The following is a 23,058-nucleotide window of genomic DNA, read 5'->3' as shown; positions in this document are numbered from 1 at the left end:
CCTTCAGGTGCACCCTAAAAACCCATCTCTTAGGGGAAGCCTACCCCACCCTCACCTAACAACCGATCTCCTCCATTCCTCCTACCACTCCATCCCCCACAGCCACTTCCTCCTGTACCACTATCCCTTCCCTCCTAGATTGTAAGCTCGAAAGAGCAGGGCCCTCGAACCCCTCGTGTATTGTATTGTACTGTCTTGTCTCATGTTCTGTCCCCCTCGCTAATGTACAGTGCTGAGCACACCCTTTGGCGCTATATAAATACTGTATAATAATAATAATAATGTTGCTTACAACCAAAAAGGCTAAATAGGTTGTAAAAGATGCACTGCTGTTGCCTGGCATTATCAGTTCAGTATGGTTTAGTCAAGCATGATGGGCTTATGAAAAAAATATTCACTATGTTTTCTGAACAGATGCAGGATATCACTGTAAATACAAAAGACTGAATGGCAGATATTCACAAATCTGTTACCTGAACCCTTGAGGTTGTCTAAAAGATGAAGTGCTTAGCCAGGGATGGAATTCAATTTTGTGCTTACTTAGCCCACATCTATTACACTTCTGAACACTCATATATGGGGTAACTAAGTACTACATACTTCATATACAGTGAGTTAATTAGTGGTACCAAAATTTGAGAATCATTGTGTTTGGTACTCTTTAAAGACAAAAGCTGACTTGATCTCCACTATTGCACCCACAATGTTACCTGCAGTCAGGGCTGCTGTTAGAAACCACAGGGCCCCATACAGCCAACCTGACAGTTGACTATGCTTTAGTTATGAATGACCACAGTGAGTGATCGGTACTGATCGCTCATTGTGTTCATTCAGAAAAGGAAGGGGCTGATAAATGTGCAATATTTACCGGAGCCTTCCCGACTCCCTATTCTGAAGGATCCTTGTGTGTGTCTACAGCTGCCATTGGAAAGAGGAGGAGGGAAGCCGGCAGCACTGTGGGGGCACAAAGAGGGACCTGGGCAGCAAGGAGACTATGGTGCACAGGGAGGGTGATGGGTGTGGTGGGAGGTATTACTGTAACCAATCCCATGTATGGCTCTCTGCAGCAGCTGAAAGCCAGAGAAGAAGCCAGCTCTTAGCTGCTGCACACAGAGACATACAGGGGATCGGTTTCAGTAACTGCCCCCCCCCCCCCCCGCCACACTGATCACCCTCTCTGCCCACATCCAATTCACCCAGCTGTCTGGGCCCCGTACAGGACTGGTGGTACCCTATTAACCACGGCCCTGCCTGCAGTCACTGGCAGTACCCTTGTCTGCTGGTAATTGCAAGCTCTTTGGCACATCCACACCATTGACATTGTTTGGACCTGGCAACTGGACACTACTGCACTGTGGGGAAGCAGGCAGTATTGTCATATGCACTTTTGCTGAGGAGTGGTGGAAATCAAAGATGTAAGGGAGTGGAAGTAAAAGTGAATAGAAGGTACCAGAGGGGTGGGTTGGGATTTTTATGTTTATGATAGGTTTACCAAACAAAAACCTTTTTTCACTGTGCTTAGTAATAAAACTAATCTCTCTTCCTGGAGGAGTCCATGCTGACATCATTTTTGCTAGCACCAGCGGCGTCTGTTACGTGCCATTTCATCTCTGATTTTGTAAGTAGAGTTATTGCATTTTTAATCAATAAATCTTTGCTGGTACTTCACTAAGACAAATTTCTTTTTGTCTTTTTGTGGCAAAGAAAAAAAGAAGAGATCATAGCATTTGAACATCTACATGGTTGTAATCACATCGGGATACATACAGCTTCATGCCATATGGACCACCTACAATTTGGGGTCTAGCAATCTGGTAAGAGGCTGTTTTTGCTGGTGGTGGACACACTTTTCACAGGATTCTGTTTTTGGAAGGTTTGCTTTAAAGTGGGACACTAAACTACCAGCTAAACACAAAAGCAGACAGAGAAGTCAGATCCTGAACTCCAAAATACTTTCATAAAGACTACACTGAGTTCAAGCAACACAGCTTGCCTAGAACCTGCACCATCTGTGATTGGACAATGAAGGAGAAGTAGTACACTGATGAGATCAATCTGCTTTCTCCCTCTGCTAGAAAGCACGCAATATAAAATGAAAAGCAACAACTGGCTTACAGTGAGTGCCTAACTCAGCTAAATGGTCCCTAATATCTTGTTGATGCTTAGCTTTCACTTCAGATAAAGCAATTAAAGGACAATTAAAAGTGCTGGCACAATCTGACCGCTTATTTTTTTCACATACTTTTACCCAGATGGCCAGACCACCAAAGATCCCTGGAGGGGAACATCTAGCACATGTTTAACTCAAAGAAGAACCGTAATCGCCGCAGACATGCAGGTCATTCTCCAATCTGGCTGGCTGAAGATCATCAAATATCTATGATACCTTTTGTATAATAAAGAAACGTGGGATAATTAAAACGCAGTTTGCCACCCAGTATTATCTTTGCCCTCCATGACACAAGACTGCATGTTGTTTCAAAGAACCAGGTCTGTATCTATGTCACTGGTTCATCTATATATCATATCTATTGTAATTCTGTTATTATTTATTTCCTACAAACCTGGTTTTAATTTCTTCAGTAACCTCTTCCATGCCAGACTGAAGGGCAGCCATGGTTTCAGAGCATTTTGCCTTTTTATCACCATCCATAAGTTTCACCATTGCCTGTGACGTGGACTCCAACTGTCTCCAGCATTTTGTTAGCTCTGACTGTAAAACCTAAAATGAAAATATATAAATATATATGATTTTTTTCCTTAATTTTTTCAGAATGATCAAATATTTTTTAAAAATAAACATTGCTAGAGATGATGAGAAGGACAAGAGACAATTACAAATGGAGCATTTAACATACTACACCACACTGACAATAAAAAGAATAGCACATACATATATTGTACCAACATAATATAGGAGTCTCCTGCCTCATGCATGCCCTAGATAGTCCATTCCATAGAGTTTATAACAGAGAAGTGATGAATATGATAGAAACCATCTGCAGTTTCAATGTTTTTTTCAATGTTTCAGTTAGTTTTCTAGCACTTCATTTATTTTCTATCCCGACTACATCTCATTCTGCAAATCACTACCTGTACATAATGAGCCACTACATTCAGAACAATTCTGCACACTCAGGCAGGGAAAAAGACTGAGAATTCAGGGAGCTGACAGTGTAGCAATAGTGGGAGTAGCACCTCTGCCACGCTGCACTCTGGTCCTTGGTTCAAATCCCAAACAGGGCACACTGCCTGCATGGAGCTTGCATGTCCTCAATGAGCTTGCTTAGGTTTTCTCCCACAGTCCAAAGGTAATTGGCCCTAGTATGTATATGTATTCGTGTGAGTTAGGGACCTTGGACTGCAAGTTCCTTGAGTGCAGGGACTGATCTAAATGTACAATATGTAAAGCACTGTGTAACTTGTCAGCACTTTATAAAAACTCGTAAAAAATAAAATATTTTATAAATAAGCCAGTACATTTATACACATTTAAGGTAGAAGATTTAAATTCTTTAGAAGCCTATATACAGTTGGTATAAGGAAAAAAACAAAAAAACACCCCCCTTTAAAATCACATTTTGTTGCTTTGCAGCCTGAAAAGGAAGACACACAGTTTTTGTTTTATCCAGCTGTATTTACTCAGTGCAAGTTGTAACATCCAGGTGAAATGTAACACCAACATGTCAGAAAAAAAAAAAATCAAAAACAAAGTAACAAAGTTGGAAAAAAAAATCAGTATTTTTTTGTACCACCTTTTGCTTTAATTCCAGTCTTTAGTCTGTTGGGATCTGTCTCTAAACGTTGCACATCTAGACTGTGCAATATTTGCCCACTCTTCTTTGCAGAAATGCTCATGCTCAGTTAAATTTTATGGCGATTGCAGTCTTCAAGTCATTCCACAAATTTTCAATGGAGTTGTCTGGGCTCTGACTAGGCCATGCAAGGACATTCACCTTTTTCTTCAGCCACTGTACGGTCATTTTTGCTGTGTGCTTTGGGTCATTGTCATGTTGGAAGGTAAACCTTCTTCCCATTGACAACTTTCTGACAGAGGGCAGAGATTTTCCTCAAGTATTTAAAGGTATTTCGCCCCATCCATTTTTCCTTCTATCCTGATAAGTGCTCCAGGAGAATTTGTGATATTGTGGTTACATGCACACAATGACCACTCTGTCATAAATTCCTGCAACTGCTTCAGATTTGCTGTAGGCCTCTTGGTAGCCTCTCTGACCAGTTTCCTCCTGGCTCTTTCAACCAGTTTGGAGCGATCTCCTGATCCAGTGAGGGTCTGTGTTGTACCAAATACTTTCCACTTCTTAGTAGACCTCGCTGTGCTTCTAGGCATCAATAAAACCTTTGAAATTGTTTTGTCTCAATCTCCAGACTTGAGCCTGTCCACAACTTTAACCTGGAGATCTTTTGACAGTGCCTTGCCACCCAAAGTTGACTTGTTTACTTCAGTTGCACTACCAGTGACTGAAATGCTCCAGGAAAGCTCCTTTCCTTTCATGCAGAGCTAATCAAAAAGACCACAGCTGATTTAAAGTCAAATGGCTTTGTGTGCCATTAAGAAGGTGATTAGCTATGCTTGATTGAGCTTACGAGTCAATTTTAGGAGGGGGTGATCCATTTTTCAACTCAGTAATTCTGTTTTGAATTGTTTTTATTTGTTTCTGATGTGTTGGTGTTATCTCTTTCACTTGGATGTTATACGTTGCACTGAGTAAATACAGCTGGATAAAAACAAAAACTGTGTGTTCATTTCAGGCTACAAAGCAACAAAATGTGATTTTAAAGGGGGCGGATTATTTAATATACTCACTGTGTGTATATATATATATATATATATATATATATATACATACACAAACATATTTACACACAGACATCTGGAAAAATATAGTTACAGAGCAGATACGCAGCAACCTCTACCTCCAGATCTTGATGTCTACTTTGGAGTTCAGTAACATCCTGAGCCTCATGTGGACTCTCAGCACCAAGTTTCTCTCTTGACCTTTGCAGTAGCAGTTCCAGCTCCATCTTTTGTGCTTCATATCTAATAAAATAAAATGCAGAACTTTAGAGCTGCTAAAAAATATTATGGAAACAAATACAGGTTTATTCTAGAAACAATACAAGAAGCAAAGCATTTGGGTAAAGCAGTCTCTCTCAACCTTTATACCACAGAGGAATCCATTAAATAATTTTCTGGTCTCTGGGAACTCCTGCTCACCCAAAATAATTGGAAGTGGAATAAATGCCATTCATATAGGAGGGCACTAGGAAGAATGCCCTTTACATTGGTTACCAGTGGGAAAATGTCCGTTATATAGGTGGTCAGTGGGAAGAATACCCCTTGACAGCAGTTGTCAGAATGCAACTCTTATGCCAGCCATACATGGATCACAATTTGGCCCATTCAGCAGGGACCGGCTGAATTTCGATTCATGTATGGGTAGGCTGATTGTACAGAAGATGATCAGTAGATTGACTTCTATATAACTAGCCTGTCAGGTTTTTCCTGCTCAGTCAATGCTGCTGGCTATGATCAGTGTATTGACGGCGGGCAAGTCTTTCCATTGCCAGAATACAATAACTCAGAAAGAAAGATTCCCCCAACCACACACTCGTTGAACAAAAAATTAAGCATGTATGAGCTGCATTACAGACAACCAAAAACAAGCATTGATGCTATGCTGCTGACCAAGTGGCATTGGTCCAGGCATTGTGCAGGCACCATCAAACAAGAGGTCAATCAGCCACAGCTCAAGGAACTCCAATATACCTCTAGAGGAACCCTAGGGTTCCTGGAATGGCTGGTGTAAAGTGCAATTACCCATGTTAACCATTTAGAATTGACTTTACATAGATCCTAACATACTAAACTATGTACCATATTACTAAAAATAAACACAAAAACCAACAGACTGATAGTGAAGTAAACTTCTACTCCAAAGCTGAAACTGGATACCAGCCTCTCATTCCAAATGGCCTGAGTAACAACATGGGAACTTCTCACCCCAGAACTCCTTCAATCTATATCCAATTAGGCAGCAATATATAGTTAATCATAAATCTAAAGGAAACTGTACTGATTGTAATGTGTTGTGACTAGCTTAAGAGGGATCTTTCATCCAATCACCAACAACCATTTGACCTAAAGTCCCATACACAGGATGAGAATAAAGGATGAACGATCGTCCATTTTTGTTTTGCATGCTAGTCTCATATTGAAAGTGAAGAGGTTACTAAAGTTCCAAAAATTCTTGTACAACAGAATAAAAATTTGAAAGTGATGTAATGTATTTATATTATATTTTCGTGGTATCGTGCAAGAAAAAGTTTCGTGCTTTTCCCTTTGAATAATTGTGGACGAAAGCGGTGTGCTAACAATCAGATTATCGTACGATCGCTTCCAAAGTGGTATTTGTCGTACGATGTTCTGATCATGTGTACCAGGCATATGTTGCATGTTTCTTTTGACCATTATTTATAATCTGTGGTAAACTTTATGGTCTGTAACAAACTTTAGGTTTGTATCAGTGGTATCTGTTTGAGATTATTCAGGATTCATTGACATTTGCATTTCACTGGAAGTTGATCTCCTAACCTCAGTTGGACCCACAGTAAGTGCGTTTTGCATCCTCATAGACTTATATTTGAATGCCAAACCCATTTAAAGCAAGTTTTGAGTAAAAAAAACAAAAAACAAAAAAAAAGAAACACTAGCCTGTAGACCACAATTTTTATTTAGGAGTTTAAAAAAATTGTACAATAAATTAAAGACCAAACTGTTGTGAAGTAAAAGCTATGACTCTGATATGATACAAGTTACACAAAGAGAAAAAAAAATCTCAACTTGAGTTATCGGTGCTTGTTTTCACATGACCACTTCTATAAATATTTGAACATTTTTTGAATTTTTAAAGATTCTTCAAAAGCGGATTCTTCAAAATATTCTTCAAAATTCCCCCCAGAGTGTCCTGTCTAAGGTCAAATACCCTATGGGCAGCCCCATGCTGGCAATACATAGTGGAAATTTAAAGTTGACTTGATCCATCAACAAAATTTACCTACAATACTTTAGCATGAGGATCAACCTGACTGCATAACATTTGAATGAATTGATTACATATACTGTATCTTCATAACACATTGTTGATGCTTAAAGGATAAGTTCACTTTTTTACAAAAAAAAAAAAGTAAATGCACAAATTTTTGCAGGTAAAAAAATGTGCATTTATTATTTGTTTCTGCAGCCTCTAAAGTATTGCACCAGCAATCAGCAGATTGCTGGTGCCATGCCGGTCCCCTGCATGACTGGATCTAGGGGGGGAATCGCTCGATTCCCTCATCAACACAGTCTGTGTTGATAGAGGAATCCCTCCATTGGAGATATTGTTTTCTGACAGCGGGTGTTTTCTCAGCCATCAGAATACATTGATCACTGCTTGCGGCTATAGCCACCGGCAGTATTAATACAAAAAAAAACCACAGACAGGCTGGCTACGCTGAAGTAAATCAATTGACTGACTTCAGTACAACCAGTCTGCCCGTATATGGATCGAAATTCGGCTAGTTTTGACTGCACCTGCCATATTTTGATCCATCTATGGCCAGCTTTAGAAGCACCCCCTTCATTTTATAGCTTTCATTATTGTTGCCTATAATTCAAGAGAAGCTCTTATGATCCTGATGTAAGGAGAGAGGGGACCCTGATGTAAAGGAGGGACTCTGGGGACCTGATGTAACTAGGGAAACTCTGGGGGCTCTCTTTTAAGGAAGTGACTCTAGGGACTCTGATGTAAGTGGGGTGATTCTCGGGACCCTAATGTTAGGTAGGGCTCTGGGGACCCTGTGGTAAGGCTGAGGAGCCCCAGGGACACTGATGTAAGGGAAAGTACTCTAAAGGTGATTACTCTGAGGACCCTGATGTGTGGGAGATTACTCTGGGGACCCTGACATAAAAGGGTCCTTGATGTTAGGAGGGGGTGACACTAGCAACCCTAAAGTTGGAGGGGGGCTCTGAGGACCCTGATGTGTTGGAGATTACTCTGGGGACCCTGACATAAGGGACCTTGATGTTGGGGGGGGTGACTCTAGGGACCCTAAAGTTGGGGGGGGGCTTCTGGGGACCCTAAGGTAAGGCTGAGGAACCCCAGGGACCCTAATGTTAGGGAGGTGACTCTAGGGACCCTCATGTGAGGGGGATTACTTTGAGGACCCTAACGGGATGTACGGGCAAGCAGATCTACTTACAGGAAGAATCATTGAACAACCACGGTGCTTCACAGCACTGTGGTAGTTCATTAAGAGCTACAAGCCAACAGCCACAAATGCTGTTGGGACTTCTAGTTCATTCAGCCACAGAACACTGTGAATGAATGACACGGCCAGGCGTGCAGAGCCCCGCACAGTCGTGTTTTTTTAAAAATGTTGACAGCTAGCGGGTAAGAAAAAATCCCCCACTAGCTGTCACAACGGGGAGCGGGGAGGAGAGGGGGCTGGTCCATTCGTAACATGTTACACCCTGAATATGGGTGTAACATGTTACAAAAGGTGAATTTATCCTTTAATTTGGTTGTTTAGGTTTCATTTGTGAAAGCAAACACATTATTAGGGTTAAGTCACTATGCAGTGCAAACGGACTTGAATATATTTTGGTTTCCTGCACACTTTTTTTGTTTAACTTGCATGCCTACATTGCACATCTACGTGCTTACATCTGCAGCTGCTTGTCTAGGGTAGAGCCTTTTGTCTCAGTGTCTTCTGGGATACTCCCTCCATTCTGGTGCACAGCTTTAGAAACCTGGAAAATAAAATGGGTAATAAATGTTAAAAAATACAAGTCGCCGGTGGATTGGTCTTTCTTCCTACAAAGAAATGGCTTGCCTCTCCCTACAGTTTACAGACACAAGCAGCATGGGCTCTCCCCCTGCATAATTTGGAGCAAACTCAACAGATATAGCATGTTTGGGACCATCTGTCGTCATAGACAGGCTATGTTCCTTTGTACATGGGCACCAGCCAAAGAAATAAAACAGATAAAGTCCATATGGAAGTACTAGTATGTGCGCTGGTCTCCAACACCCTCCATAATATGTATTAGATCAATGTTTAAAGATGGGATGACTCAATAGGTGAATGGCACTGTTCTTCAACACCTCCACTGGGAAATGGATGAAAGTCTGCAACAACGTAAAGAATGAAGAGTGCACGGCCGTCCTAGTGTAATGCCGTTTATTAAAACCAACCATAAAAATCTGCACAATATGTACTCACATATTCCATGTAGAAAAAGGCATTTCTGTGTGTGTCTACACCAACCACTCCCAATGGCCACTGCACGATTCAGGCAGTATGGATAATGGGGACCCTTCCTCTGTCACCAGCTGACAGCTATGAGCCTGGATTGTGCAGTGGCCATTGGGACTGGTTGGTGTGGACACACACAGACATGCCTTTTTCTACATGGAATATGCGAGTGTATATTGTGCAGATTTTTATGTTTGTTTTAATAAACTGCATTACACTAGGGCGGCCATGCACTCTTCTTTCTTTATGTTGTACCAGCCAAAGAAACACATTGGCAAATGTAAGACCCAGACAATATTCAAAATATCCTGACATGTGCATATGCTTTTATATAATTGGAGCAAAGAACAAGGACAGGAACAAAGAAGCAGCAACCTGAATTATCAACACAGCAGCCAAAAAGGACTACTGCAAAGAGCAAACAATTTTGTTTAATTCATCAGAAACCAGAAAGCACTTCGCTTTTGATTCAGTTGCTGAAAGTTGCCATGGACTTGAGGACGACCCTAAATAAACTAACAGGCAGGGGCTAGCTAGGGAGTTCCAAAAAAGATTTGGGTGTTATATTAGATCAGCCTCTCTCAACCTTTTCAACACAGAGGAACCCTTGAAATTACTTTTTGGTCTTTTAGTTGTATCTACAGCTCATGATACATTCATGTGATGGTCAGTGGGAAGACTATTCCTTACACTTGTGGTCATTGAGAAGAATTACCCCCTTATAGATAGCTAAAAATATCAATGGTATCAGCGGGAAACTAAGAGGCAGATATTGCTCGTTGCTCAAGGAACCCCTAGCAAACCTCTGGAACCCTGGTTGAGAAACCCTGTATTAAATACTCGAAGAAGTCAGTTAACTGCAACGGGGGCACAGGGAGTAGCATCATCTATTCTCCTAATACCAGACAATGATAATTGGCCATTACAATAGTACAATGTACATGTACAATAGCAAGTATACATTTTAATTCTTTAGGCATCTGAATTTTTTTTACGCCCTCTGAAGCATTACACAGTTACAAACTGTTCCACTGTAACTGCCAAGAATGATTCCCAATAACAAAACGTTAGAAGAGTCTGTTTGTTTTGACTCCAAGCCTGAAGTCTTCTGTATAGATCAAAGCTGATTTATGAAGGATTCCAAGTAAACCAAACACAGCAAATTATTTCAGTAAGATCAGCAGGAGGTGAATGTCTGTTTTTAAAGTGCTTGTGAAAAAAAAGCATGGTGCGATAACCAAACAGTAAAGATGAACTGTCCGGGTGCAAGAGATGTGCAGACTACTAGCTTCTGGTTTACAACTACTGCTAAATAAATGAGGTGTGGTCGAGTTATTAGGATCATAGCAAAAATTACTTCTAGCTTCTTTGAATCTTTCATTAAATATTTTTCTTTCAGCAGTTCTGCACTGCATCAGCCTTCTGTGCAAAGTACACTGGACGACTTACCATTAGCTGATCACATACAGTCAGGTCCATAAATATTGGGACATCGACACAATTCTAACATTTTTGGCTCTATACACCACCACAATGGATTTGAAATGAAACAAACAAGATGTGCTTTAACTGCAGACTGTCAGCTTTAATTTGAAGGTATTTACATCCAAATCAGGTGAACGGTGTAGGAATTACAACAGTTTGCATATGTGCCTCCCACTTGTTAAGGGACCAAAAGTAATGGGACAATTGGCTTCTCAGCTGTTCCATGGCCAGGTGTGCGTTATTCCCTCATTATCCCAATTACAATGAGCAGATAAAAGGTCCAGAGTTCATTACAAGTGTGCTATTTGCATTTGGAATCTGTTGCTGTCAACTCTCAAGATGAGATCCAAAGAGCTGTCACTATCAGTGAAGCAAGCCATCATTAGGCTGAAAAAACAAAACAAACCCATCAGAGAGATAGCAAAAACATTAGGTGTGGCCAACACAACTGTTTGAAACATTCTTAAAAAGAAGGAACGCGCCGGTGAGCTCAGCAACACCAAAAGACCCAGAAGACCACGGAAAACAACTGTGGTGGATGAACGAAGAATTCTTTCCCTGGTGAAGAAAACACCCTTCACAACAGTTGGCCAGATCAAAAGGTAGGTGTATGTGTGTCAAAGTCAACAATCAAGAGAAGACTTCACCAGAGTGAATACAGAGGGTTCACCACAAGATGTAAACCATTGGTGAGCCTCAAAAACAGGAAGGCCAGATTAGAGTTTGCCAAACGACACCTAAAAAAGCCTTCACAGTTCTGGAACAACATCCTATGGACAGATGAGACTAAGATCAACTTGTACCAGAGTGATGGGAAGAGAAGAGTATGGAGAAGGAAAGGAACTGCTCATGGTCCTAAGCATACCACCTCATCAGTGCAGCATGGTGGTGGTAGTGTAATGGCGTGGGCATGTATGGCTGCAAATGGAACTGGTTCTCTTGTATTTATTGATGATGTGACTGCTGACAAAAGAAGCAGGATGAATTCTGAAGTGTTTCGGGCAATATTATCTGCTCATATTCAGCCAAATGCTTCAGAACTCATTGGACGCCGCTTCACAGTGCAGATGGACAATGACCCAAAGCATACTGCAAAAGCAACCAAAGAGTTTTTTAAGGGAAAGAAGTGGAATGTTATGCAATGGCCAAGTCAATCACCTGACATGAATCCGATTGAGCATGCATTTCACTTGCTGAAGACAAAACTGGAGGGAAAATGCCTCAAGAACAAGCAGGAACTGAAGACAGTTGCAGTACAGGCCTGGCAGAGCATCACCAGGGATGAAACCCAGCGTCTGGTGATGTCTATGCGTTCCAGACTTCAGGCTGTAATTGACTGCAAAGGATTTGCAACCAAGTATTAAAAAGTGAAAGTTTGATTTATGATTATTATTCTGTCCCATTACTTTTGGTCCCTTAACAAGTGGGAGGCACATATGCAAACTGTTGTAATTCCTACACCGTTCACCTGATTTGGATGTAAATACCCTCAAATTAAAGCTGACAGTCTGCAGTTAAAGCACATCTTGTTTGTTTCATTTCAAATCCATTATGGTGGTGTATAGAGCCAAAAATGTTAGAATTGTGTCGATGTCCCAATATTTATGGACCTGACTGTATACACTAGCTAAGCAATCAAGTTTGTTTTCTCTTTTCTGTGTGGTTTCATATTTTTGTATTAAGAGTTCTCTTGTAAGAATACTGTCAGAACAATATTCTTTATAGATATCATGTATTTAACATTACAATGGAAATGTGTATGTAATTAAGTTGATAAACATCTTTAATCAAATGTCTTTTTCAATATATGTATGATCCTATTGCTGCATTAAAGTCCCACTGGGGTTCTTTGAGTACAACAGTGTTTGGTGCAGGGTTCCATACCAAAGAATCAGCAAAAATTTGTAATATACTGTACTTCACCACCTAAACCCTTTAGCTAACCTCTAACTAAAATCTTCAAGTGAATGTAAACATATACACACATATTATAAACAAACAAGCCATATATATATATATATATATATATATATATATATATATATATATGCACACACACACACACACACACAGTTGTGTTCAAAATAATAGTGTGTTGAAAAAAGTGAATAAAGCTCAAAATCCTTCTAATAGCTTTTATTTCCATACACACAAATGCATTGGGAACACTACACATTCTATTCCAAATCAAAACATGAAGAAAAATAGATCAAATTCGTGTTGTTCCTCTAAAAAAAAAATTGAAGAAAAGTGAATATTAGACTGTTCAAAAAAATAGCAGTGTTTGTATTCTTCTTCACAAACTCAAACATTCACTATATAAACTGAAAAATGTTTGAAGATTTTGCTTTCCTTTGAATCACTTAATGAATATTTAGTTGTAGTCGCACTGTTTCTGAGAACTGCTGTACATCTGTGTTGCATGGAGTCAACCAACTTCTGGCACCTGTGAACAGGTATTCCAGCCCAGGATGATTGGACTACATTCCACAGTTCTTCTCTATTTCTTGGTTTTGCCTCAGAAACTGCATTTTTGATGTCACCCCACAAGTTTTCTATTGGATTAAGATCCGGGGATTGGGCTGGCCACTCCATAACGTCCATCTTGTTGGTCTGGAACCAAGATGTTGCACGTTTACTGGTGTGTTTGGGGTCGTTGTCTTGTTGGAACACCCATTTCAAGGGCATTTCCTCTTCAGCATAAGGCAGCATGACCTCTTCAAGTATTCTGATGTATTCAAACTGATCCATGATCCCTGGTATACGATAAATAGGCCCAACACCGTAGTATGAGAAACATCCCCATATCATGATGCTTGCACCACCATGCTTCACTGTCTTCACAGCGTACTGTGGCTTGAATTCAGTGTTTAGGGGTCATCTGACAAACTGTCTCCGGCTACTAGACCCAAAAAGAACAATCTTACTTTCATCAGTCCACAAAATGTTGCGCCATTTCTCTTTAGGCCAGTCAGTGTGCTCTTTGGCAAATTGTAACCTCTTCAGCACATGTCTTTTTTTCAACAGTGGGACTTGCGGGGGCTTCTTGCAGATAGCTTGGCTTCACATAGGCGTCTTCTAATTGTAACAGTACTCACAGGTAACTTTACACCTTCTTTGATGTCTATTATTTTGAACACAACTATATATATATATATATATATATATATATATATATATATATATATATATCTCTATATCTCTTTCTCAAACAAGCCATACTTACCAGTAGTTTTGCACACAGCAGCCCAAATCCTTCTCTTCTCGGGTTCCCCTGCTGACGCTACTAGCTTCTCTTCCCCCATTGAGTGCTACTATAGCAAGCCACTTGCTGTGGAAGCACTTGTGACGACTCACTCCCAAGCCAGTTGTTTGTGTCCATAGACACACAGAAAAGTGGCTCAGCCCCACCCCTCTTCACTGGCTGTGACAGATAGCAATGGGAGCCAATGGTTCCTGCTGCTGTCTCTGATCCTGTGAGGAAGAAGAGAGCTGCTGCTCTTCTAAACAGCACGGGATCAAGATTGGGCTCAGTTAAGTATAAGGGGGGCAGCTGAACTCAGGTTTTTTTTACCTTAATGCAGAGAGTCTTTCAGCTGCACCCTATTCTCACTTTATTTACATACCTGTGTCTTCAGTTTGTAGGACTGATCCATGTATTTTTGCTTCTGGATTAATTGTTTTAACGCAGTGACATATGACTCCAGCTCATCATGGACGACCTGTAAAATGAAGAAAAGAAAACATTAAAGGGCCTATTCACACTATCACATTACTGCAGCACACAGTGAATGCTTGTTTCATATGCTGGTGTGATGCAGCAAACTTTTTTCTGAATAGCACCCCAGTGTATCTTGTCTATGGATGTGAGTTGAAGTGGCAGGCACTAATATGCGGTGCAGTGTGCTGCCTGAGGGCTATTTCACACTAGACGCAGTTTAGTGCGCTTTTTTTCTGCATCAAAAATACATGCACTATGTTTTCCATGTATTCAAATGGCCCTGGTTCACACTAGTGCAGTCAGTTCCAAGTGCAGAAAAAAAAAGTAGAACATGCTGCATTTTTTCTGCACCGAACCATACTGAAACATAGGAAACCACATCAAAACTGCACAGGAACTGCGTGTGGTGTGAACTGGAAGCAAAAATGTAACTGGAATGTATCCGAAGTGCATTTTTGTAGTGTGAACTGGCCCTGAAACAGCACTTTTACTATAGCAGCTGGGAGTTTGTTTACATGTCAGCACTGCAGTTATGAAAGCAGCAGCAAATAGGTCAAAGGAGATCTGGAACTGCCAGTTTTAGATGGTAACAATAGGTCAAATGTGACAATATGTGGGCAGCACAATACCACTTATTACAATATGTGGGCAATAACCCTAACGGTAGGTGGGCAACAAATATGGTCAGCACACAAAATTCAACAGTACATGGCAACTGGAACAAATCATGAGCAACAAATGGTAGTAATGCGGCTGTTGCTACTCCGGTCTGCCGGTCTATAAGCCAGCTAGTTGGCTGGTGGAAACCTATGGTGGACCCGTAATATAAGTCTCAAAACCAGTCATAGAGAATTCCCAGCCATGCAACTGTCCAAATACTTGCTAGCCCCTTCCCAAATCTTTTATTGTACCTATTGTCAGAACACCAGGGACCTTCAAATAATGTCCAAACATTTTATTGAAAGGGATCACGTCACAGTGAAGGAGTGCAACATTTTGGGACCATGCAGGACCCCCTAAGCATGTGCTTGCATGGCTCTGAAATGTTGCATGAGACGTTTGAGAAAAGTTTGAATAAAACATTTGGACATTATTTGTAGATCTCTGGTGTGTTTGTCAATACTGGATGTACATTTATCTGTGACGTTATCAGGCCCCAGCTGGCAATTGCAGCAGCACTTACCTACTTCGTTGCCTACTCCAGGAATGTGTGCAATGGTAATATTGCTTGCCTTTCTAAATGTACGCTGCACCCTACTGTTTAACAATGTGTGGCCTCAGATAAATAATGGGAGCCAATGCCATCTTGCGTCTAGAAGTGTATACCCATACTACTAGTGATACTTGCAGAAGCAGTTTAGTTGCGAGTTTAGTTAGTAGTCAGAATGTAGGCAGCACAGTGGCTAAATGGTTAGCTCTTCCGCCTGGCAGTACTAGGGTCGTTGGTTCGAATCCCAACCACGGCACAACCTGCCTGGAGTTTGAAAGTTCTTCCTGTGCCCGCGTGGGTTTCCTCCGGGTACTCAGGTTTCCTTCCACACTCCAAAGACATGCTGGTAGGTGAACTGGCTCCTCTCTAAATGGTATGACCCTAGTATGTGAGTGTATGCAGTGGTGTATTTAGGTTTCATGCTGCCCTAGGAAACACAAATATCGCCCCCTCCCACAGAGAGACCCTAACACCGACCAACACCCCCCTCCCCCATGAAGAGAGCATGAAATTGACCAACAATGCCCCAGCAACCCCCCCCACACACACACTCGAGAGAGTGTTCCACCACAGTGTATGAATGTAAGTTATGGACCTTAGATTGCACACCCTTTGAGGGTGAGGGAGTGATGTGAATGTACAATATGTATGTAGAGCGCTGCGTAAATTGACTGCACTATATAGAGTTGTGTTCAAAATAATAGCAGTCAGACATCACTAATCTGATCAATCACTGTTTTTGGTAGAAATTATATTTCTACATGGCAAATAATTTACTAGCAGGTGTAGTAGAGTAATAGAAATCCAACAGACCCAACAGCCATGACATGCATGCTGCTGATTCTGTGTAATTGAATCACTAATTGAAAGGGGCATGTTCAAAATAATAGCAGTGTGGAGTTCTATTAGTGAGGTCATTCATTTTTTGAAAAACAGGAGGCAATTATTGCCCTTATTTAAAGAAGGAAGGCAGCAAATGTTGTACATGCTGGTTACAGTGCATTTCTCTCTGAAATTCTGAGGAAAGTGGGTTGTTCCAGACATTATTCAGAAGAACAGCGTACCTTGATTAAAAAGTTGATTGGAGAGGGGAAAACATATAAAGAAGTGCAGAAAATGATAGGCTGCTCAGCTAAAATGATTGCAAATGCTTTAAAATGGCAACCAAAACCTGAAAGACGTGGAACAAAGCGAAAAACTACCATTGGAATGGATAGAAGAATAGCCAAAATGGCGCGGACTCAGCCAACAATCAGCTCCAGGAAGATCAAAGAAGGTGTAAAGTTACCTGTGAGTACTGTTACAATTAGAAGACACCTATGTGAAGCCAAGCTATCTGCAAGAAGCCCCCACAAAGTCCCACTGTTGAAAAAAAGACGTGCTGAAGAGGTTACAATTTGCCAAAGAGCACACTGACTGGCCTAAAGAGAAATGGCGCAACATTTTGTGGACTGATGAAAGTAAGATTGTTCTTTTTGGGTCTAGTGGCCGGAGACAGTTTGTCAGACGACCCCCAAACACTGAATTCAAGCCACAGTACACTGTGAAGACAGTGAAGCATGGTGGTGCAAGCATCATGATATGGGGATGTTTCTCATACTACGGTGTTGGGCCTATTTATCGCATACCAGGGATCATGGATCAGTTTGAATACATCAGAATACTTGAAGAGGTCATGCTGCCTATGCTGAAGAGGAAATGCCCTTGAAATGGGTGTTCCAACAAGACGACCCCAAACACACCAGTAAACGTGCAACATCTTGGTTCCACACCAACAAGATTGAGGTTATGGACTGGCCAGCCCAATCCCTGGATCTTAATCCAATAGAAAACTTGTGGGGTGACATCAAAAATGCAGTTTCTGAGGCAAAACCAAGAAATAGAGAAGAACTGTGGAATGTAGTCCAATCATCCTGGGCTGGATTACCTGTTCACAGGTGCCAGAAGTTGGTTGACTCCATGCAACACAGATGTACAGCAGTTCTCAGAAACAGTGCTTATACAACGAAATATTAATTAAGTGATTCAAAGGAAAGCAAAATCTTCAAACATTTTTCAGTTTATATAGTGAATGTTTGAGTTTGTAAAGAAGAATACAAACACTGCTATTTTTTTTTTTGAACAGTCTAATATTCACTTTTCTTCAATTTTTTTTAGAGGAACAACACAAATTTGATATATTTTTCTTCATGTTTTGATGTGGAATAGAATGTGTAGTGTTCCCAATGCATTTGTGTGAATGGAAATAAAAGCTATTAGAAGAATTTTAAGCTTTATTCACTTTCTTCAACACACTGCTATTATTTTGAACACAACTGTAAGTATTATTATTATTATACAGTATTTATATAGTGCTAAAAGGTTTGCTCAGCGCTGAACATTATAGTGGGGGACAGAACATGAGACAATACAGTAACAAAACAAAACACGAGGGGGTCAAGGGCCCTGCGCTTTCGAGCTTACAATCTAGGAGGGAGGACCTGTAATAAATAAATAAAAAAAATGTGTAGTAAGCAGTACTCACTTTCCATCTGTGGCGAAGATCAGAGCTGACCTCATCTACTGCCAGCTTCTCCTTATCAGATGAAATGGTTCTCATTTGATCTGCTGCTTTCAAGAATTTTTCAAGGTTTCGTATGCTAAACTTTCCAACAGTTTTCTATCCAAAAAAATAAAAAAAAAATAAGGTGTTAAAAAATTATAGTTTTAACTGTGACTACAGATTTACTTTAAACACTATTAAAAGTAAATAATGTTTTTCTGTCTCTAGTTTCTTAGGGCCTTGAAATATATCCAGTGCTAGGCGACTCACAAACATCATCACCAAATCCAGCAAGGTATTAATTATAGGGTCATAAATTTCAGTGGTAAAATACAAAAGAATGAGTGACAAAGAAACACAAACCTCATACTGTGAAATGAACTCCTCTGGGGTGACTTTCTGTCCCAGCAGTGTCACTGCGCTTGTTATATAGGTTTCCAGGTCCCCCTTTGACCTCTCAAAATTAATTTTAATGTCTTTTTCAAGCAAATGTTTCTCTGGAGGGTGCAAGGCAAACCCCAGTCTGGACACCAACTCCTGAATGAGAAATGTTTAGTTATAACCAAGTTTCATTCTTTCTTACTACAAACACTGTATATTTTATACTATTGTCCGACACAAAGCATAAAATAAAACCAAGCTACTTATTGAAGCACATCTTGACAAATTTAGCAAGGTAAAGAGCAATATGTGAAATATAACCCTTAACGTGCATGTGAACCCTAACCGAGAACTTTTTTTCCCTTTTGACCTGGTAATTCTACCTGAGGAAACTATGCATTGTTTGGGAGGCTGAAGCTGAACCCCAGGCTAGAGAAATACTAACCGTTTCAGTGGGTTCCACACTGCAATGCAAGTGTTAAATGCTCATTTTATCAAGTGGGATAGCAATGAGGCAAAATATATACCTAAAGTCAGTCTAACATGGATCAAAATTTGGCAGGTCCAGCAAGGACCACCCAAGATTCAATCCACGTATGGGCATCGATCAACTTGGGTACAACCAGCCTGTCAGATTTTTTACATTCAATTACTGCCAGTGGCTATAGCCGCTAATAGTAATCATTGTTACACCCCCCCCCCCCCACAAGAATACAATAGTGCTGTGGGAAACATCCCCCCATCAACAGCCTTCCTCCACTTCCTAGGATTTGCCACCCAAAGCTGTTCCTTTGATGCCCAAGCTATTGGAGCTCTCTAACATGCTCATTTACAATGCATGACCAATAAGGAAGGTCCATGCACATCGTGGAAGTACAGGACAATCCAACGACAGCACCAGCTGCCAAGTGAGCGAGGAAAAAGGTAAGAAATGTACCTTATCCATCATCTCCTAGACAAAAGGAGCATTTAACCCTTACAGGGTGAAGGAGGATCCATGGCAAGGGTTATTATTTTTACTACAATCTGGAGTTCAATGTTAAAGTAGCTAATCCTTGTGAAAATAAAAAAAAAATCTAAAAATAAGAAAAAACTATTGCAGTTATCACATCTACAAACTGGTAAACTGAAATGTTACATTTTTGTTTTCTTTAAAGCGTAGCTCCACCCGAATTTGACAGGTACCCGCTCCCACTTCAGGTCCGATCGCCTAGAGTGGAAGGTGTCCTCCCTCCCTGTAGTCTTTTGGTACACGTGACAAATCCCAGAAGACTACAGGACCATTCACAAACCGCAGCGCTACTCCCGCATGTGCAGTGGATACCCAGCTGTGAAGCTGCAAGCTATCACAGCCGGGTGCCCACACTGAAGATGCCTTCCTCCTGGAATACACGATGGCTGGTGAAACGGGCTGCAGGGGACACACCACGGGATCGAGGGACAGGCAAGTGTCTGTTTTTTAAAAGTCAGCAGCTACAGTTTTTGTAGCTGCGGACTTTTATTTTTTGACAGGGTGAGTGGAACTCAACTTTAACAAGCATTACATATGTAGTATTTGCTTTAGTGTACTTTGGTCATGTTTTCAGGAGATCTTTATGACTTAATCAGTGTCCTATTCTCAATACTGTAAACAGGACAGCTAGTCTCACTCGGGGAAATTGTATACACTTTTTCTGAACACAAGATATTGGTGGATTGAACTAGACAGAATTCAATTTACCTGAACTCTCTCATGAGCTTGGACTATAGTTCTTTTCACGCCATCAACACTGAAATGCTGCAAGTCTTTATGAGCTAGAATAAGATGTGCGACAGCAGGGACAGTAATTTCTGCTTCGGCAAGTTCCTCTTGATGAAAAATCCCATTCTCATAAAAAACCTGGAGAAAAATTATAAAATATGGAAAGGGTAATCAACTGTATTCCAAAACTGCACATTTTATCTCTAGTATTAGTCACATTTATCTGGACTTGTTCTGTAATACTGAAGTTGTTTTGTAGCATCTCCAAGCCATTTCTTCAGTTCTGAGTGTCAGGAACATACCCAGCATTTATATTTACACAAGGTAGTACCAATATCTTAATCCAATCACCACAGAATGTGTAGAGGTTGATTGTCCAAGAACAGGATAAGGTGTTAAAGTTGTGGAACCAACCTAGTCTACTTACATAGTCCCATTCCTGGTGTCTGCACAGACCTTTTCTCATTTTATTTTAGTGGCATCAGATTAAAATGAAGAAGAAAATGGTATCCTAAATCATCTTGCTTTATTATATCTGACTAGATGGACACAGTCAATAAACACACTATAAAATGCAGAAACTGAGGCCACCAAGAATTATGAAAGGGACTTTTGTTCCACAGTGCTTTTGCATCCATGAGTCCCATTGTCTGTCTTTACTTCCTCCCATTGTCGGTCTTTACTTCCTCCCAACTTTTCTTGACTTGTTGCTACACTAATGTCAAAATAATGCAACATAGGTGAGACTTGAGGATGGGTTTAAATTAAAAGGGAGCTATACTGGTGATGGAGACATTTATTTTGCTTGTTATATAAAATGTTTACTTTACAAATCAATATTTAATACAGGGCATACAGCATTGGCATAGAGTACTATGGCTTTCTAAAACTAGTGGCATGCAGTTTTTCTCTTTAGACTATCTCTCTAGGTGAAATTCTATAGAGAACTGTGTATGGAAATGCAGGGAGGAGTCACGCTTCTGACTCATTTAGCTAAGCATCAACTAGAAAACAGATTTTCAGAAAAGCAGTCTGGAGCAGCCTGGTAGATGGGAAAAACAGCTAAAAGCTCCACCTGTGAAATTCATTAGAAACTCAAATACTGCCAGAAATCAACATGCAAATTTGATGACAAATTACTGTAACTCAGACTAACACTAAATTGTTAATCTAATGCCATACTCTTTCAAATACAAATTAGTTGTCAACTTGTAAAATGACCAAATATAAAAAAAATGATTAGCTTTAAAACCCTTACAAAAATGGTCTCTTTTGTATATACGGAGCTAAATCTCCCAAAATTTCCTGCTATGCACTGTTGTTTTCAGTATAAGGGATTTACCTGAATGTTGTTGATCACAGCCTCCTCTGAAGGCTCTTGTGGGTGAGTGATGGTGAGGATCTGTTCAGCACCTTCAGCCCAGACATTTACTGACTCGGCCAATTTTTCCAACTTTTCAAGATGACTGAGAATCTCTCTGCAGGGTTGATCTGACTCAGCTGTCTTTGTACTCTTCTGTAACACAACGACCAGACATTATTTCAGCACCGTTACCTTAAATAAATTCATATATATATATATATATATATATATACACATATATATATATATATATATACACACACACACATATATACACACACTGCATTGCAGTATGTTAACAATACACCCTCACCTATTCTTATATTGAAAGTGTATAAAAATGCAATTTTCTTTTGGCTAAAGTAAAAATTGGGATAGACCAGCCCAGGGGCGGACTGACAACTCATGGGGCCCCTGGCAATAAGGGATCATGAGGCCCTTGTGTCCTTGCCCACACTCAAAGCACACCCAAAAAAGCCTATAAAAAAGGTACCAGGGGCATTTCATGGGGCCCCATACTGACCCCGGGCCCTCGGGCAGTGCCAGATAGCTCAAATGGTCAGTCCGCCCCTGGACCAGCCTTTCTCAGCCCTTTTACTCCAGATGAACGCTAGAAGTAATTTTGATGTTTTGGGAACCCCTGCAAAACCAATGTATTGGAGATCAGTGGGAAAAATGCCCCTCATACAGCAGTGGTCACTCACTACCAGAATGCCACTATTATAGACAGCTAAAAAGTTAAATTGGCCTCATGTCGCATGCTCTGCCAAGTGGCATTGAACCCGGAATAATGCAGGCACCATCAAATTGGAGGTCAATCAGCCACAGCTCAAGCAACCCCTAGCAACCTTTGGAGGAACTCTTGGGTTCCACAGAACCCTGGTTGAGAATGGATGGGTTAAACCAGGGGTAGGCAACCTGTGGCTCTCTAGCTGTTGTGGAACTACATTGAGGCATTGCAAAGATTACAAAACTGACAGTTACAGCTATGACTTGCAGAGGCATGATGGAACTTGTAGTCCTGTGGCTCTCAGGTTGCCTACCCCTGGGTTAGACTCTCTACCAAATTTGTATTATTGTCTATGTCTCCAATGGAAATATTCATCTATTACTTTGTTCTGGTAACTATTGTCACTATGACAGATTAAAAGGAAATTCCTAAATCCAATGAGGACAAATGTTTTGTTCTGGTAACACCTCTCCAAGATGGGAACGAAGTTCATTCCCCAACAGTGGATCATAAGGAGGCTTGGCTTGACACTCTTGCTGGATATTATGACACATATGATACACTCAA

The 23,058-nt window shown here is 40.7% G+C and overlaps 1 protein-coding gene across 1 annotated transcript in view; it reads right to left on the bottom strand.

The window, feature by feature from the left end:
• SYNE2 (spectrin repeat containing nuclear envelope protein 2) overlaps positions 1-23,058 on the bottom strand; it is a 503,718-nt gene that overhangs the window by 323,243 nt on the left and 157,417 nt on the right. The window contains 8 exon segments of the mRNA XM_089687495.1: positions 2,565-2,722; positions 4,936-5,059; positions 8,727-8,812; positions 14,430-14,525; positions 18,259-18,393; positions 18,640-18,813; positions 20,378-20,536; positions 21,741-21,914. Of these exon segments, the coding sequence (XP_089543621.1) occupies positions 2,565-2,722; positions 4,936-5,059; positions 8,727-8,812; positions 14,430-14,525; positions 18,259-18,393; positions 18,640-18,813; positions 20,378-20,536; positions 21,741-21,914 (1,106 nt within the window).

The sequence above is a fragment of the Staurois parvus genome, unplaced genomic scaffold, assembly GCF_062004578.1.
Source record: "Staurois parvus isolate SC_StPar_1 unplaced genomic scaffold, SC_StPar_1.0 ptg000426l, whole genome shotgun sequence".
Lineage (NCBI taxonomy): Eukaryota > Metazoa > Chordata > Amphibia > Anura > Ranidae > Staurois > Staurois parvus.
Note: the sequence above shows the minus strand (reverse complement) of the source record. Positions and strands in the feature narration are given on the sequence as shown.